The 16,478-nt window shown below is 54.0% G+C and overlaps 1 protein-coding gene across 2 annotated transcripts in view; it reads right to left on the reverse strand.

Moving 5' to 3' along the window:
- Window positions 1–1,244: 1,244 nt before the first annotated feature.
- The window catches only part of MAP2K7 (mitogen-activated protein kinase kinase 7), a 46,372-nt gene continuing 31,138 nt past the window's right edge, over window positions 1,245–16,478 (reverse strand). For both annotated transcript variants that reach the window (XM_026661381.2, XM_026661380.2), the window contains 8 exons: window positions 16,066–16,179; window positions 15,371–15,490; window positions 15,015–15,122; window positions 14,308–14,487; window positions 13,491–13,571; window positions 10,738–10,880; window positions 5,711–5,756; window positions 1,245–1,719 (listed from right to left, as the gene is read on the reverse strand). In XM_026661381.2, the coding sequence (XP_026517166.1) occupies window positions 1,582–1,719; window positions 5,711–5,756; window positions 10,738–10,880; window positions 13,491–13,571; window positions 14,308–14,487; window positions 15,015–15,122; window positions 15,371–15,490; window positions 16,066–16,179 (930 nt within the window). In that variant the 3' untranslated portion in view covers window positions 1,245–1,581. The remainder of the gene's footprint in view (window positions 1,720–5,710; window positions 5,757–10,737; window positions 10,881–13,490; window positions 13,572–14,307; window positions 14,488–15,014; window positions 15,123–15,370; window positions 15,491–16,065; window positions 16,180–16,478) is intronic.

Consider the following 16,478-nt stretch of genomic DNA (forward strand, 5'->3'; position numbering starts at 1 on the left):
GATTGAAAGGAAGGAGGTGGGAAAAGAACAACTTCAAGTTTCATTAGTGTCTTTGATTTTTACAACTCCGCAGCTGCCGCGGTTGGAGGAGATTGCAGGCTGCAAACACTTGTTTCTACCCCCTAGAATTAAATTTTTTTTTTTTTTTGCACTTTCACGCCCTCCTTTTAAATAGCAAAAGAAAAATAACATGCAGCCATGTTCTCCCAATGCTCAGCAGCCCAGCGATCACTTTGGTAAATACAAAGCCGCGGACAGAAGAAAAACAAAAAACTTTTGTTCGCACTCCAAGGAAAAAAAAATAGTAATAAAGGAAACAGGAAAACCCCTGAGATCAAAAACAGAATTAACAAAAAAATCATCAGCATAAATCACTTCAGCTGAGCTGCTTCCGGCGAGAATAATCCCCAAACCCACCCCTGCCCCACCCCCAAGGAAAAATAAAATTAACTGAAAAGAGAGCAAGGGCTGAGCTCCTAGGTGAAGTCTGAAGCCGCACGCTTCAGGTGCCCCCTCCCCCACCATTCCCCTCCCCCAATACAATCCCAAAACACGAGAGAAAAGTAAGAGACATAAAACAACAACGCAGGTGGCTGGCGGACGGGCATGGCAGGGAGCCCGCAGCCCTGCAGAGTCCAAACTTAATAAATAAGTAGTAAAAAAAATTTGTGTGTCTTTGTTCACAGTGCATGAGTGAGGGTCCCAGCCTCCCTTCCCCATTCCCCAAGTCTCTCGGGGGGCAGGAGGGGTGAAGAGAGAGGCATAAACAGGTGACACGCCGCCTCTCAGGACCAAGGGAAGTATGAGGTTCCCAGCAGAGCCTTCTTGTCTCAAGGAGGTTGAGGGACAGGGCTGGGAAGAGCCCTCTCTTCTCCAGCTGGAGACACAAGCCAGGGCTGGAAATAGCCTTCTCTCGTCCAGTCAATGATGCAGGGCCAGGACTGGAACAGGCCTTCTCTCATCTCGCTTGAGACACAGGACACATCTGGAAGGGGCCATCTCTCATCCAGCTGGAGATGCAGGGCCAGGACTGGAACAGGCCTCTCATCTGGCTTGAGACATAGGACCCGTCTGGAAGGGAGCATCTCTCATCCAGCTGGAGATGCAGGGCCGGGCTGGAAAGAGCCTTCTCTCATCTGGCTGGGATGCAGGCTGCAGGCTCTCAAGCAGCTGGAGATGCAGGGCCGGGCTGGAAAGGGCCTTCTCTCACCCAGCTGGAGATGCAGAGCCAAGTTGGAAAGAGCCTTCCCATCCAGGGGACATGGGACAGAGATAGAGAGGGACTTGTCTTCTTCGGCTCGCTGGTGCCCGAGACACAAGGACTCTAGCGGAAGGGAAGCAATAAACCCACACTCCAGAGAAAACAAACAACCTCCCACTTCCCCTGACAACACTGGAGGAGAGAGCGAGGAGGGCGGGTGAAATGAACGGTTCAACCAAGCCTCAGAAGAGTTGCTTTGCAAAGGTGTGGGGGGGGTCGGCTGCCATGGGTCTCCTCCCTGTCCCCACCCTGTGGCGGTGACCGGCCGTAAGCTCTCGCTGGCATGGCCCCCTCCCTGGCTCATCATTTTGGCCGTGTGGCTACCTGGTGAAGAAAGGCAGGTGGTGCTGGCTGAGGATGCTGCTCGTGCGGGGCGACTCTGTCTTGGCCATGACGTCTTTGAACCAAGACGCCACGTCCACTTCCAGTGTCTCGTAACGCTTGATGAAGTTGTGTTCCTGGAAGGGAAGCCAGAGGGACCCTGAGCATAAACACCCATAGGAATGGGAGACGGTGGGGAGTTGGGGGGAATATAGCATCTTAGGGGGATAGGGCTGGAGGAGGGACACAGCCCGCTAGCAGTGTGGGGACACAGACACCATGCGGGGAGGAAGGAGTGAGGGACACACACACACACCCCAGGGGGGAATGGACTCACGGAGACACACACACGGACGCCATGGGGGAGATGGACTCACAGAGACACACACCGCCTGGGAGAGATAGAGTCAAAAACACACAAGTACTCCTTACGGGAGATGGAATCAGGGGGACAAACACACATGCACCCCCCCCCCCAGAGACATGTAATCAGGGACACACAGCCACGCACACCGCTTGAGGACATGCAGAATACTGCCATCTGTCAGTGATCCTCTCTGCAATGAGTTTTGCAACACTGCAGCAGGCAGTAGCTCTGAGTATGTGGCGGTAGGGCAGCTCGGGGAGGGGGGGGAGCAGGATGGCACAGTGGACAGAGGAGCGGGACTCATGTTAAAGAAAAAGAACTAAAAGATGAGTAAAACCAAGGCAAAGAGAACAGGCTTGTCCAAGGCATTACAAAAACTCAGTGGGAGAAGTGGGAACAGAACCCAGGACTCTCAGCCCCCCCCCGTTCTAACCACTAGACCCCACTCCCTTCCCAGAGCTGGGGACAGAACCCGGGAGTCCCAATTCCCAGGCCCCCCATCTAAACTGCACTCCTCTCCCCATATCAGGAATAGAACCCAGGGATCTGACTTCCCATCCCCCATCTTTAATAGGGTTACCATACGTCTGGATTTTCCCGGACATGTCCGGGTTTTTGGTCCTCAAATCCCCGTCCGGGAGGAATTTCCAAAAAGCCGAACATGTCCGGGAAAATAGGGAGGCATGGTAAGGGGATCGCCTCCTCCCTGGGGTTCAACTTTCCCGGCTCCCGCCACTCTCCCCAGTGCAGCAGCTGCCAGAGCCCGGGAGGAGGCGGCTGCGAGCTAGGATTCCGCCGGCCGGCGCCACTCGGCCAGGGCCGGGGCCGGGCCGGAGCTGCTCGGGCCGGGGGTGCTCGGCCACCGGCCGGGGCTGGGCCGGAGCCGCTTGTCCAGAACCAGGGCCTGAGCCATGCCGGAGCCGCTGGGACCGGGGCTGGGGGTGCTCGGCCAGGGCTGGGCCAGAGCGGCTCGGCCGGGCCGGTGGGGCCGGGGGTGCTCGGCCGCTGGCCGGCAGCCGGAACCGGGGCTCGAGCTGAGTCAAGCCAGAGCGACCGGGGCTGGGGGTGCTTGGCCGGCGCCCCAGGGCCCGAGCCGGGCCGGAGCTGCCGGGGCCAGAGCCTCTTGGCCGGCCACCGGAGGGAGCCGCTCGCCCGGGGGGGCCGGACTGGGCCGTGTCTCCTCACGCCCTCCCCAGCCCCAGTTTACCTGCTGCCTGCCTGTTTCAGGCTTCCTGCGAACATTTGATTCGCGGGAAGCAAGGGAGGGGGAGGAGGAGGGGGGCGGAGCATTCAGGGGAGGGGGCGGAGTTGGGGCAGGGACTTTGGGGAAGGGGCGGAGTTGGGGCGGGACGAGGGCAGGGAAGGGGCGGAGTTGGGGCAGGGCCGGTGGCGGGGAAGGGGCAGAGTTGGGGCGGGGCTGGGGCCCCTTGGAGTGTCCTCTTTTTTCAGGGGCTCCAATATGGTAACCCTATCTTTAACTACTAGACCAGGGGTGGGCAAACTACGGCCCGCGGGATTGCCCACTGTGGCACCGCAGGCCCCGCGCCACTTTCAGAAGCGGCCCTCAGGAGGGGGGGCAGAGGGCTCCACGTGCGTTGCCCTTGCCTCCAGGCACCGCCCCACGCAGCTCCCATTGGCCGGAAACGGGGAACCCTGGCCAACTGGTAGTGATCAATGGCTCCATGTCTAGTTGGCAGCCGGTTTCAAGTGGAGTGCCCCAAGGGTCGGTCCTGGGGCAGGTTTTGTTTAATATCTTTATTAATGATCTGGAGGATGGTGTGGACTGCAATCTCAGCAAGTTTGCAGATGACACTAAACTGGGAGGTGTGGTAGATACACTAGAGGGTAGGGATAGGATACAGAGGGACCTAGACAAATTAGAGGATTGGGCCAAAAAAAACCTGATGAGGTTCCACAAGGACAAGTGCAGAGTCCTGCACTTAGGACGGAAGAATCCCATGCACAGCTACAGACTAGGGACCGAATGGCTAGGTAGCAGTTCTGCAGAAAAGGACCTAGGGGCCACAGTGGACGAGAAGCTGGATATGCGTCAACAGTGTGCCCTTGTTGCCAAGAAGGCTAACGGCATTTTGGGCTGTATAAGTAGGGGCACTGCCAGCAGATCGAGGAACGTGATCGTTCCCCTTTATTCGACATTGGTGAGGCCTCATCTGGAGTACTGTGTCCAGTTTTGGACCCCACACTACAAGAAGGATGTGGAAAAATTGGAAAGAGTCCAGCAGAGGGCAACAAAAATGATTAGGGATCTGGAGCACATGACTGATGAGGAGAGGCTGAGGGAACTGGGATTGTTTAGTCTCCAGAAGAGAAGAATATGGGGGGATTTGATAGCTGCTTTCAACTACCTGAAGGGGGGTTCCAAAGAGGATGGAGCTCCGCTGTTCTCAGTGGTGGCAGATGACAGAACAAGGAGCAATGGTCTCAAGTTGCAGTGGGGGAGGTCTAGGTTGGATATTAGGAAACACTATTTCACTAGGAGGGTGGTGAAGCACTGGAATGCGTTACCTAGGGAGGTGGTGGAGTCTCCTTCCTTGGAGGTTTTTAAGGCCTGGCTTGACAAAGCCCTGGCTGGGATGATTTAGTTGGGAATTGGTCCTGCTTTAAGCAGGGGGTTGGACTAGATGACCTCCTGAGGTCCCTTCCAACCCTGATATTCTATGATTCTATGGGAGCTTCGGGGAAGGTACCTGGAGGTGCGGCAAGGGCAGTGCACGCAGAGCCCTCCACCTCCCCTCCCCCAGGGGCCGCAGCGCTTCCTGGAGCGGCGCGGGGCCAAGGACAGGGCAGGTGTGCAGGGAGCCTGCCCTGGCCCCGGTGTGCGCCGCTGCCACCCTGGAGCTCCTTGAGGTAAGTGGTGCCAGGCCGGAGCCCGAACCAACTCCTCCAGTACCCCACTCCCCATTTCCCTGCCCTGAGCCCCTTGCCACACCCCGCACCCCTCCTGCACCCCAACCCCCTGCCCTGAGCCCCTTGCCGCACTCCGGACCCCTCCTGCACCCCAACCCCTGCCCTGAGCCCCCTCCTGCACTCCGCACCCCTCCTGCACCCCAACCCCCTGCCACACTCCACATCCCTCCTGCACCCCAACCCCTGCCCTGAGCCCCCTCCTGCACTCCGCACCCCTCCTGTACCCCAACCCCCTTCCCTGAACCCCCTCATACACCCCACACCCCTCCTCTGCCCCAATCCCTTGCCCTGAGCTCCTTCCTGCACACCGCACCCCCTCCCACACCCTGCACTCCCTCCCACACCCCAACCCCCTGCCCCGGCCCTGCATACAATTTCCCCACCCAGATGTGGTCCTAGGCCCAAAAAGTTTGCCCACCCCTGTACTAGACCCTACTCCCCCGCCAGAGCAGGGCTTAGAACCCAGGAGTCCTGACTCCCAACCCCCTGCTCTAACAATTAGACCCCACTCACTCGAAGTGGGAAATACTAAATTTCGTATTTGCTGCTTATTCAGCTTGATGTAGAGGCGCTGCAGTGGTGCAAATGTTTAAATAGACCGACGGATTCACTGCAGCCTGACTGCGGCCGAGATCTCCCTGCAACCCAGAGGGCCCCCCCAGCCTTGTGTGCAATATGTGGTATCACACCAAGGCCTTCCGTGAACCTGCTGCTAGGCTCACCCTGGTACAGCATGAAATGGGGCAGGGGGGTCGTAGCTGGGGCCTTATTTGAGGCGTTTCTCCCTGCAGCTCGGGGAGACGGGAGGTCGGAATTCTGTGTCAGATACTCACAAGTAGCTTGTTGTACTTTGGTCTCTTCCTGTGATCTTTAGTAAGGCTAAAAAGAGAGAAAACACATACAGAGTCTTGGCCATCTCCACAAGCAACCCTCTGGGCTTCGGAGCATCAATAACCTCAGCCACGAGAGGTCAGTCAAGCTCAAGAAACTTGTTTTGTCCCTTATCACCGGAGTGATTGTGAGAGCTCCCTAGCACACAGGCCTTTCCCACCAGCACAGAACTGTCCCAAGCACTTAGGTTTCTGCTATTTCCCTTGGGAGGCACCTCGCCTATGGCCAGGCAGTGTAGGCTTTGCTGCTCAATGGCATGAGAACAAAGGCCTGGTGGTAGAGAGGGGGACCGAGCAGCTTACGAGGCTGAGTGCTCAAGAACCTGGGAATTAGGGAGCTTGCATCGTCCTGCAAACAGGACGGGCCGGGGTTCAGTGCGGATGTACAGAGATGTCACCTACTCCAGGTCCAGTGCTTAACTGGTGTGAAAGTAGAATTAATTATACTGTAAAAATAGAATGGATTAAAGAAATGCTGTATGTACCTTTAAGCAGAAATAAGGAATGTTGAAATACAGGTGTCAGGAAAAGAAACATTAAGGCATAAACAATGAGTCCACTTAAGCTAATGGTGGAACATTAACCGGAGATCTGTAAAAGTTAGTAAGGAAATTGAATATGTATGTCTAGCCTCAGGTAAACTTGTCAGTTCTGCTTTCCTTGTCCTCTTGTTAAGTTCGCGCCCTCTTTATCTGTATAAAATAAGGTAGTGTGGGTCTTGCATGGTGCTCACATTATCTGAGTGTATTAGCAGAGCGCTGTGCTAATAAACAGAGTGGTCTAACAAATTGTGAGTCCTGAATCTAACTTTGACACTGGGCACCTCACAATCCTTTTAACACATTCATCCTCACACTCCCCCCAGAAGAAGGAAGTGTTCTTACCCCATCATACAGGGCAGGCCCAGAGCCTCACTCAAGGTTACCTAGGGAGGCTGGGACAGAGCAGGATTTGAACCTGGGTGTCCTAGGGCCTAGGCAAGTGCTCTAACCCAGGACCAAGCATCTGGCTAGGAAGAGTCATTGTCAAGGGCAGAGATGGGGATTTATCTGTTACCGAACCAGCCCCCCCAGCTGTCTGGCCCTTGTGTACACAGCCACTGTGTCTGACCAGATGTACCAGTCCCAGGCCCCTTGTGTGTGCTGAGGAGGCTGGGCCCTCCCAGACCCCAGTGCTAAGCATGCCCAGTCTCCTGGAAGGCAATCGCACAGAGGCCTGAATGGTAAAGCAAGGAGGGGAGAGCCTAGAGCATCCAGTGGCCGGGGATCATTTCAGATTGGGGGGAGGAGGGGACTTTAACCATGATTTCAGGGGCTACCTAGGCACGCTAGATTTTTTTTTTTACAGATGATAACTTAGACATTAGCTGACAGGAGCACTGCATCTAATTCCTACATAAAGAAAGAAAACACATATACAAACACCAAGTAAAGCCGTATTTTCAGTGCATATGTAAATTTACAACCATCAGGGAATAAAACAGAAAGATATTCCCAATCCAAGCCTTGAGGTGGAGTCGAACTGTTCGGCCATGTCCTGCCATTAAACCATTCAGAGCCTTGTCCAGCTCAGCTGGTGGTAGGGAGGAGCCCACTTCAATCCCCGTGAATAAAGTCCCATATGAGGAGGGGGTGCCGCTGTCACTGAGGGGCCTGTTGCTCTCGGGGGAGAATTCTGGATTTGGGAATGACAGGTCCCAAGATCCCATCTCAGATAAGCCGGAGCAAAGACTGTGGAAGTTACAGGGTGGAAGCACTTGGTGCACAGGGATTTCTAATGCTGATGTCAGAAGTAAGAGCTGAACAGCTGGGTTCTGAGGGCCAGCTGTGTTTATCACAGCAAGTGTGTAATGAACAGGCTGGTATGTATGTGCACCATGTACCTCTTGTGGTTCCCCCGGCTGTCCTGGGCCTTACTACTACTAACAAATAGCAGAGATTCTCCGTTAGCTCAGGCATCACGGCCTAGTGCTTTGGTGCAGGCGACGGGGGTTCTGCCCCAGCTGAGAAGCTCTCCAAGGCTGTTGTGTGCAGCACAGGGGCACATGGCAGTTCCAGCTGGCTGTGGGACTGTCACAACAGAGCAGCACCTCCCTGAGTTCCTCCTTCGCCATCCCAGTGCCCAGTGAGCTGTTCAGTGCAGTGTAAAACAGGGTCAGATAGAAGTTGGCCACTGCCATTTGAAATCCATGTGAGTGACAGGGGCTGTGAAAGACCTGAGTCTCCACACCCCTCAGCTGGAATTCCAGCCTGGGACTCCCCAGTTCCCGCGGGAGTGCCAGGGGGTGCTCACTGCCATGTGGGGCTCTAGGAGGCTTTCCCTCCTTGCCACCGCCATGCAGCTGTGTCAGGGTCAAAGGTCTGTCAACAGCCAAGGGGCAGAGGTCAGTGCTGCGTGCGGCAAAGGCCCCGGGATGGCTCTGGTCCTGTGGGTGACCTGAGCTGTGCCCCGTGGGTGTGTGTCAGTGCGATGTTCAGCCAGACCTCCCAAGAGCCAGAGCCGTGCAGCCCAGCACGCTGGCTTGTCAACCGAGAAACCCTTACATTCCAAACCCCTTCTACTGCAGTGGTTCTCACCCAGGGGGGCATGTACCCCCGGGGGTCGCACAGGTCTTCTAGATATTTCCCTAGTTTTACAACAAGCAACATAAAGAGCACTAGGAAAGTCAGTACAAACTAAAATTTCGAACACCCAATATGTTTATACTGCTCTATATACTATACATTGAAAGGTAAGTATCATATTTCTATGTCAATTGGTTTATTTTATAATTATGTTGGACTAGATTGATAACTGGTATATTTCTGATATGGGAAACGTAAGAAAGAGTGACTCCACAGCAGACCCCAGAATTTGGCCTGACCATTAGAAAGAAATATGGTTCTCAGCTACCCTGCTGAGTCTGGGTTGATTGAAACTGCCTGTCAGTTTTACAAGGTCAGTGTTAATTGTAGAAGCACATCCAGAGACTAAGAGATTGTTCTAAAAGTAACAAGATAACAGCTGTCCTTTATGGCTGGTACAACTTTGTTTTCCTGAACTCCAGAATAAGATTTGTGAACCCCCCACTCTTGCATGCTTAGCTTGTTTGTTTCCTTTTAGATGTAACAAGTGGGATGAATAGACTTATTGAAGTCTGCCATGTCCCACTGATTTCAGAATGGTTATGTTAAAGGATGGGTCGGTGATAAAACGCAGATGTGACAGGATACATGTTGGAGTGTGAGTGTGATTGTACGTGTGACTGAATGAGGAATGAAAGATTAAAGTTGAGGTGCCAGCCTTAAAATAAAACCGTTTGGGTGAAGAATACAGTGGACGAGATAGCCCGATAACCCTGAGGGTGTACTTGCCCCAAGAACAGAAGGGCCGAAGAACAAGATAACAACATACTGTCATTCCGGCATTGCTGTGCCATCTGCGTGATTGACTATCACTTCAAATGTGAGACCAGTCATTGATTACCACTTCAAACATGAGAAGAGCATGACGAGGCAAATACATGAGGATGGATCCCTATGAGAACAGACCCTGAACTGATTCTGCAAACCAACTTCCAGGAGCATCAGATGCGAATCTGATAAGGCCCTGCTCCCTCCTCGTGTCCAGGCCACCTGGCCAGTGGCTTGGCATGAGCAACTCTAAGGCTGGTAACTGTGATAACAACCTTGCAGAACCTGCGTGTGTGTGAATGAATGTGAAATTGAATGGAATCTTATAGTTATAACTGACTGCTTACTATGATTCTTTCTGTATTCACAATAAATGCGGCATATTGCCTTATCCCCTTTAATAAGATCCTGCTGGTTTTTATTTTCTTGGTATAACAATTCTATGGGGGAAATGGGAAAGCGATCAGTTTTTCAGTAGTAGTGTGGCTGTGACACTTGTATTTTTATGTCTGATTTTGTAAGCAAGTAGTTTTTAAGTGAGGGGAAACTTGGGGTATGCAAGACAAATCAGCCTCCTGAAAGGGGTATGGTAGTCTGGAAAGGTTGAGAGCCCCTGCTCTAGTGGGTACAACTGGTGATTAGCAACTTTAATGAGAGCCTTAACCCCAGGTGCCCGCTCTACCCCAGTGCTGGGAAGGGCCAAGCCCCAGGCTGGCGACACTGCTCTGCCAGGGTTCAGCCCTGCATACGGGTTAGGGAGTGTGAGCAAAGCCAGTGGTGCATGGTCAGACCTCGGGTTTGGGAAGGCAACAGCTCCATCCTGAGCTAACCGCCCACGCGGACCCTTACAGCACAGATCCGTACAGCACTTTGCACATCACATGGCCCTATTCATGCACCCCTTATCCTCCGAGCGCTTATGCTGATGCTCATGTATCCCCGTCTCCCCTAAACTCCCTCATGGCCCTAGCCCCCTGCACTCCCTCCCCATGCCCCCTGCCCCCCAGGCACTCAGTGCAGCCAGTCTCCTACCTCCAGCTGCTTCACGTAGCTCGCCGGGAACCAGCCATGCAGCCCATTCTCCTTCTGCCCTTCCCACCAGCTGCCATCCAGCACTTGCAGCACCGTTATCAGCTCCCCCGCCATGAAGCGCAGCCCCAGCCGGAGCCGCTCCCTGGAGAAGGGGCACAGGGTCTGACAGCGCGAGCCCGACATGCTGTGCCGCGGAGCTGGCCTGCAGAGGTGCCTTTTAGGGAAGGCATGGGGGTACCCCTACCAAAATCTGAAATGCACCCCTGCTCTGCTGTGATACAAAACAAAGGGGGAGCAGGCGCCCCCCTCCCTAAATGGTGCCCCTGGCCAGGGTATGGGGGCCCCTGTGCCATCTACTTAGGAGATCACTCATTGAGTCACATCTATTGAAGCAGTACAGGCTCATGGGCAGTTTAGGCTCTGATCAAGGCATGGCCCCTCAGCAGTTGACACTGCCCCATAGATGCAGTGGATTGGTTCTCCCCCACTGGGCTCGGGGGCCCACGAACAGGGCCTCGGCTCCCCAGCAGCATGGCCGTCACTCACCAGTCTTTAACGAAGGACTGAAAGTCCACGGAGAAGCTCATGTTGTTTGGGAGCAGGGGAGGATCTTCCTGCAAGACCTTGGTGAGCACCTCAAAGTCCGTTTTACAGTTCTTGTAGGGAAACTGACCGGTAGCCAGTTCGACCTGCAGGGGGGGAGAGGGAGTGAGGTGGGAGAGCAAGGGTTAAAATGGAATCAGGGAGCTTAGAGACAGTCCATGTGCTCTATCTACGATGCTGTGCTACTTCCATCAAATGTAATGAGATTTGTGGGGGCTCAGACCTCTGGAAATTAGGGGCCTAGTCATTACGAAATTACAAAGGTATCCAAGTGCCTAAAAATGCAGACAGGGGCCTAGTGTAATTCATAGATTCCCAGGCCAGAAGGAATCTAGTCTGACCTCCGGTAAAACACAGGCCATAGGACTTCCCCAGAGTAAACCCTGTTTGAACTAGAGCAGGACAATCCAATGCAGATCCAAAGAACACCCAATATAGAATCCACCATGGCCCTGAGTAAGTTGTTCCCTTCGTTAACCACCCTCACTGTTAAACATTTGTGCCTTGTTTCCAGTCTGACTTTGTCCAGCTTCAACTTCCAGCCAGTGGATCTTGTCAGAACTTTGTTCGACAGAAGAGCTCATTACTGTCAAATTTCTGTGCCCCACATAGGTACTTACAGACTCTGATCAAGTCACCCCTTCTCTTTGTTAAGCTAAACAGATGTTTGGCATTAGCTCACTTATTCCTATGGATTTAGAGGGTTGATCTGACTCCCACTGAAATAGGAGGTGTTTTCCTACCAGGCTAACTTCAAGCACCCTGGTGTGAATGTTTTGGTTCATGTTTTTGACCCCTGAGAATATCTGAATATCTGTTTTTTTTCCTACAGATTTGTCCTGTTGCATTTCACTTAGCTTAGGCACTGGCCCTAGCCAGGTTTGTTTCACTTGATTTCTCGTCAGTTTCGCTTTCTGGTCCTAAGGCCCTAGTGACAAAGGCGTGTGTCCTGGTTTCACTAATGCAAGAGGAACTTTTTATCTTAAAAAGATATTAACACTTCCAAAAGTAGGTTAGTAGGAACATTATGGTTCACTGAAATTGGGGCCCCGTTATGCCAGGCACTGCACAGACACAGAGTGAGAGAAAGTCTCTGCCCCAAAGAGCTCCCACGCTAAACAGACAAGGCAGAGAACAGGAAGGGTCATTATACCCTTTTGTGGGTAGGAAACTGAGGCACAGAGGGATGATGTGATTTGCTCAAGGTCATACAGGGAGTCAGTGGCAGAGATGGAATTTGAACCCAGGACTCTTGAGCCCCACAGCAGTGCTCTAGCCACAAGACCAGGCTATCTTCTGCATTCCTCTTGCCGAGGCAATTCCTTTTAAGAACAGGAGTGCCCAAAGTTTATAACAGATCGTAGGGCTGTCCAAGAACCTGCATCCCTCACCCACACAAACCAGCTACTGGTTTGTCCTTGTATCTTCCTCAATAGACGAAGAGACATTGAGTTGGCCAAGGGTAAAAGCAGAGCTGGTTGGGCTAGAATTTCCCAGACCAACATTTCGAATTTTTTTCTGAACCTGAATCAGGACAAAAAGCTAAAAATTGCAAAATTTTTCACAAACTGAAAAGCTGAAAATAACCTTGATAACTTTGAAACGTTTCACTTTGGTTAGGACCTTTTAAATTAAAAAAAAATAATATACAACAACATAAGTTTAGAAACAAAAAGCCACTTGGACTGTGTGACGGGGCAGCCCCGCCCCGCACTAGCCCCAGCGATGTCAGACCAGTAGCTCTGACAGAGGAAGTCCCGCCCCGTTCGTACTGGGCATGCTCCAGATGCTCACTGAGTATAAAAGGAGGGAACTCAGCTCAGTCGGGGCTGGCGGCCGCAGGGGAAGGACCTAACTGGGAAGCTCCTGCAGAGGACCAGCCGACGCTCTGGAAGCTGCCAGGAACAGAGGCTTCTACAGGCCGGCACGAACCCCTACTGCGGGAGGAACCAGAGGAGGCGACGGATCCGGAGACTCACGGAGAACCCTGGGATCCGTGGGAGACCCCAACTCCCCAGCCGGTAGGGAGCAACCCGGGGGAGGTGACGGACTGGTACCTTGACCCCGGTAAGCCTCAGCGTGTTTCGGTAGGACCCCCTCACTGAGCCAGTAGTAAGGTCCTACGGCCCTGCAACCCGGGGCGCTTATATGGACTCTGGCCATTAGGCCGTGCTGCCCTGCAACCCGGGGCGCTTATATGGACTCTGGCCATTAGGCCATGCTGCCCTGCAACCAGGGGCGCTTATATGGACTCTGGCCATTAGACCGCGCTGCCTTGCAACCAGGGGCGCTTATATGGACTCTGGCCACTAGGCCGTGCTACCCTGAAGGAGGGGCGTGAACCCTCACAGGCTGAAATATCAAAATGGGACGTTTTGCCATTTTCAAAACTCTTTTTGTAGTGGGCATTTTTTGGGGGGGGTGGGCAGGGGGTCTTGAGCCCAACATGGCCACGTGGGAAGTTTCCATTTTCATGAATCACTATTTTCTGACAGAAAAAACATGCTGGTGAAATCTTGCCAACCAACTGGAGATAAAACCCAGCAGCTGATCAGCCATGCCCTTACTCCACCGTGACCGGGAGAATGGCCAAGGGACTTTGGCTGTCTTGAGATCACTGAGCCCCAGTGGCAAATCTTGGCACTGAGTTCAAAGCAGCGTTTTGCATGAGAAAGTAAAGAAGGGACTTCACTCACCAGCGAGATGCCCAGGCTCCACACATCCGCTCGGATATCGTAGTCTGGTTTGGTGGGATCAGGAGGGTCTATCCTTTCAGGCTGGAAAAGAAAAGTCAGTACACACTAAGTCCAATGGCGCTCACCTGGAGGCTAGGATCTTACATTATAGCACATGCCTATTACAGACTGAGATTATGAAATCATACCACTCTATTGATATGCAGCCAGCTCTGGGGTGGAGCGAGGCAGCTGCATAACAGCCACACAGCAATGCTGCAATGTAGCCCGGGAAGTGAATCTATCTACAGATTTCTAATGTGCATATCAATGAAGTCAATAGGACTCATTTAACCAGTTTAAAGTTTAGGCTAATGGGGGGAATTACCTGGCTGAAATTAGGCCATGCACACTGGGGCAAGCAGAGGGGGCCAGATCCCCATCTGGTATAAATGGGCCATAGAGTCATTAAAGACAGATCCATGGCTCGCCTAAATCAGCACAGATCCACTGCAATCACCAAAGCTGTATCCATTCACACCAGCTGAGGATCCTTTAGATCTTGGCTCACTTATGTCATCTCAAGCAGGACAGCACCCCCTAGAGCCACCCTGGAGAGCTGCTTCAGCTGGCCATTCTTCAGAGGTCTCCCATCCCAATACCGACCAAGCCTCACCCTACACAGCAGGCAAGATTAAAGGGGATCCCATCCCAAGATACCACCCATCCCTGGGGCTCAGGCACCCACAGCTGCCAATTAGCGCACAGACAGCCTGAGGCCCAGCAGCACCCTCTCCAAGCCTGAGGGGGTTATGTCATAGCACGGCCCAGCCCTCACCGCCATGTATGCCGCGCAGCCTGCACTCCGGGTCTTGGCCTTCGAGTCCACCAGCCTCCCGCTGATCCCGAAGTCACACAGCTTGATCTGCCCCCTCTCGTCTAGCAGAATGTTGGAGGGTTTGACGTCTCGGTGGATGACGCCATGCTTCTCCTTCAGGTAGTAGAGCGCCTTGACAATCTGAAAGGACACGGCCACCCCATGCTGATAGAGATGGCGTCTCCCAGAGTCAGCCCACTGCACCCACCTGCCCCCCAGGCTCACCACAGGAGGATCAGCAAAAGGAGGGGCCAGCTAGAAAAGCCAAAGAGATCCCAGGCTCGATATGCAGCAGGGAGGGGTCAGCCCCTTTGTACACAGCTCTGCAGAGAGCACACCTGGCACCGAGAGCTCAGTTCTAGGCCCATCAATCCCAGAATTCCTGTCCTGGAGGAGGGAGGAGCCAGCTGATGAGATTGAATTGCAGGACTAAGGCCCCAGGCGTGCACGGGGTGCTGTGCAGAGATCAGTGGGAACAAGTCCCTGAGGCGAGAGATCTCGACCTCCGGGAGCCCCTTTCCCAGCACAGACCCTGTCTGTGCAAAGCCAACCCGGCAGTGCATCGGGTCCCTCCCAGTTGCTCACGTGGGAGAAAGGTTTGGCAGGTGCCCATCACGCTGCATCCAGCCCCACTTGCTCTTCCCCCACCTCGCTCCACCAGAACTCACCGCCACTGTCATCTTCCCCAGGATCCTCTCTGGGATGGGCCCCTGAATGCGTTTCTTGAGTTTCTCCGCACATGTGCCCATCAGCTCCATGGCAATGAAGACGTCTGTCTGTGTGGGAGGGAAACCAAGGCCAGGTTACCAGGGGGCGCGATGTGCGGAAAGGAGGTGGCGGCTTTGGGTAACGTCGCACCGCACATGGGGGCGGCAGCGGAAATCGAACCCGGGATCTCTCCACAAGCACAAGCCTCAGCTGCCTGAACTGGACGACCCAGCTCTGACAGCTCAAGGCTGTAGCCAGGGCGCGCAGCCACAAGGGGGAGATGGAGAGCTGCAGCGTGAGCGTAGGGGGCTCTTACATTGGTGATGAAGGTCCCGAAGCACTGGACAATGTAGGGGCAGTCGTGGCTTTTCAGCACCACATCCAGGTCCATCAGGATCCTCTTGTTCTCCTCCTTGTTACCTGAGCGGCGCATTTGCTGTGGGGACCAGACAACAGGTGGGGATTACAGAGCGGCTCTATGGGCTGAGAGCCGACTGCAGGGATGAACAGTGACATCTGCTCTGCCCTGCCACGCAGGGGACCGTAGAACCCTTTGTTAATTAACGCGGATGATTCCCCACCCACGTAGGGCAGCGTTATCTCCAGATCGGAGGTGGAGAAACTGAGGCACAGACATGGGACATGACTTGCTCAAAGTCACACGGAGGCAGTGGAGTCCTGGCTTCAAGGCCCCCCTCTTCCAACCTCTAGACACCACTCCCCAATGAGAGGCGAGAACAGAACCCAGAAGGCCAGCCCTGGCCCCCCAAGCTCTAACTACCAGACCCCACCCCTCTTCCAGAGTTGGAAATAGGACCCAGGAGTCCTGACATGTAGCACTGCCCTGCTCTGACCACTAGACACCACTCCCCTTTCAAAGCTGGGAATAGAGCCCAGGAGTCCTGACCCTCAGTTCTCTGCTCGCCCCATTCAACAATACTCCCTCCCTTCCTGATGGAACTATTCACCCCTTGCTCGGTCTGTTCTTAAGGCCCTGCCCCCGCTGCTCACCTTCACGGCTATGATGTGTCCCGTTTTCTTGAACCGCATCTTCCACACTTGACCGCACGTCCCGCTGCCGATCTCGCCTAGGTTCTCCAGGTCATTGATCTCTGCTTGGTACCGCTGCACCGAGACACATACACACAGGGTTACAGGAGGGGCCGTACAGCAGAGCCCATGTCTATAGGCAGGGGCCCAGGAGACAACCCTGAGCTAGGACAACTCCCAAGGGTAACCTCCATGGTAGGTATGCCAGCAGTGGGGTACCAGGCTTCGCTGACCGGCAACTGGATTCCCCCTGGCCCCACATTGCACCACCTGCCTGTTCTCTAACCCACAATGGAGCTCGAAAGGGCAGGGAATCCTCAGTTCCCCTCTCCCTGCAGGATGGGCATCCCAACAAGGGGCAGCATATGCATGTG

This window comes from Terrapene carolina, unplaced genomic scaffold (genome assembly GCF_002925995.2).
Source record: "Terrapene carolina triunguis isolate 2854851 unplaced genomic scaffold, T_m_triunguis-2.0 Scaffold1054, whole genome shotgun sequence".
Taxonomy (NCBI): Eukaryota; Metazoa; Chordata; order Testudines; family Emydidae; genus Terrapene; species Terrapene triunguis.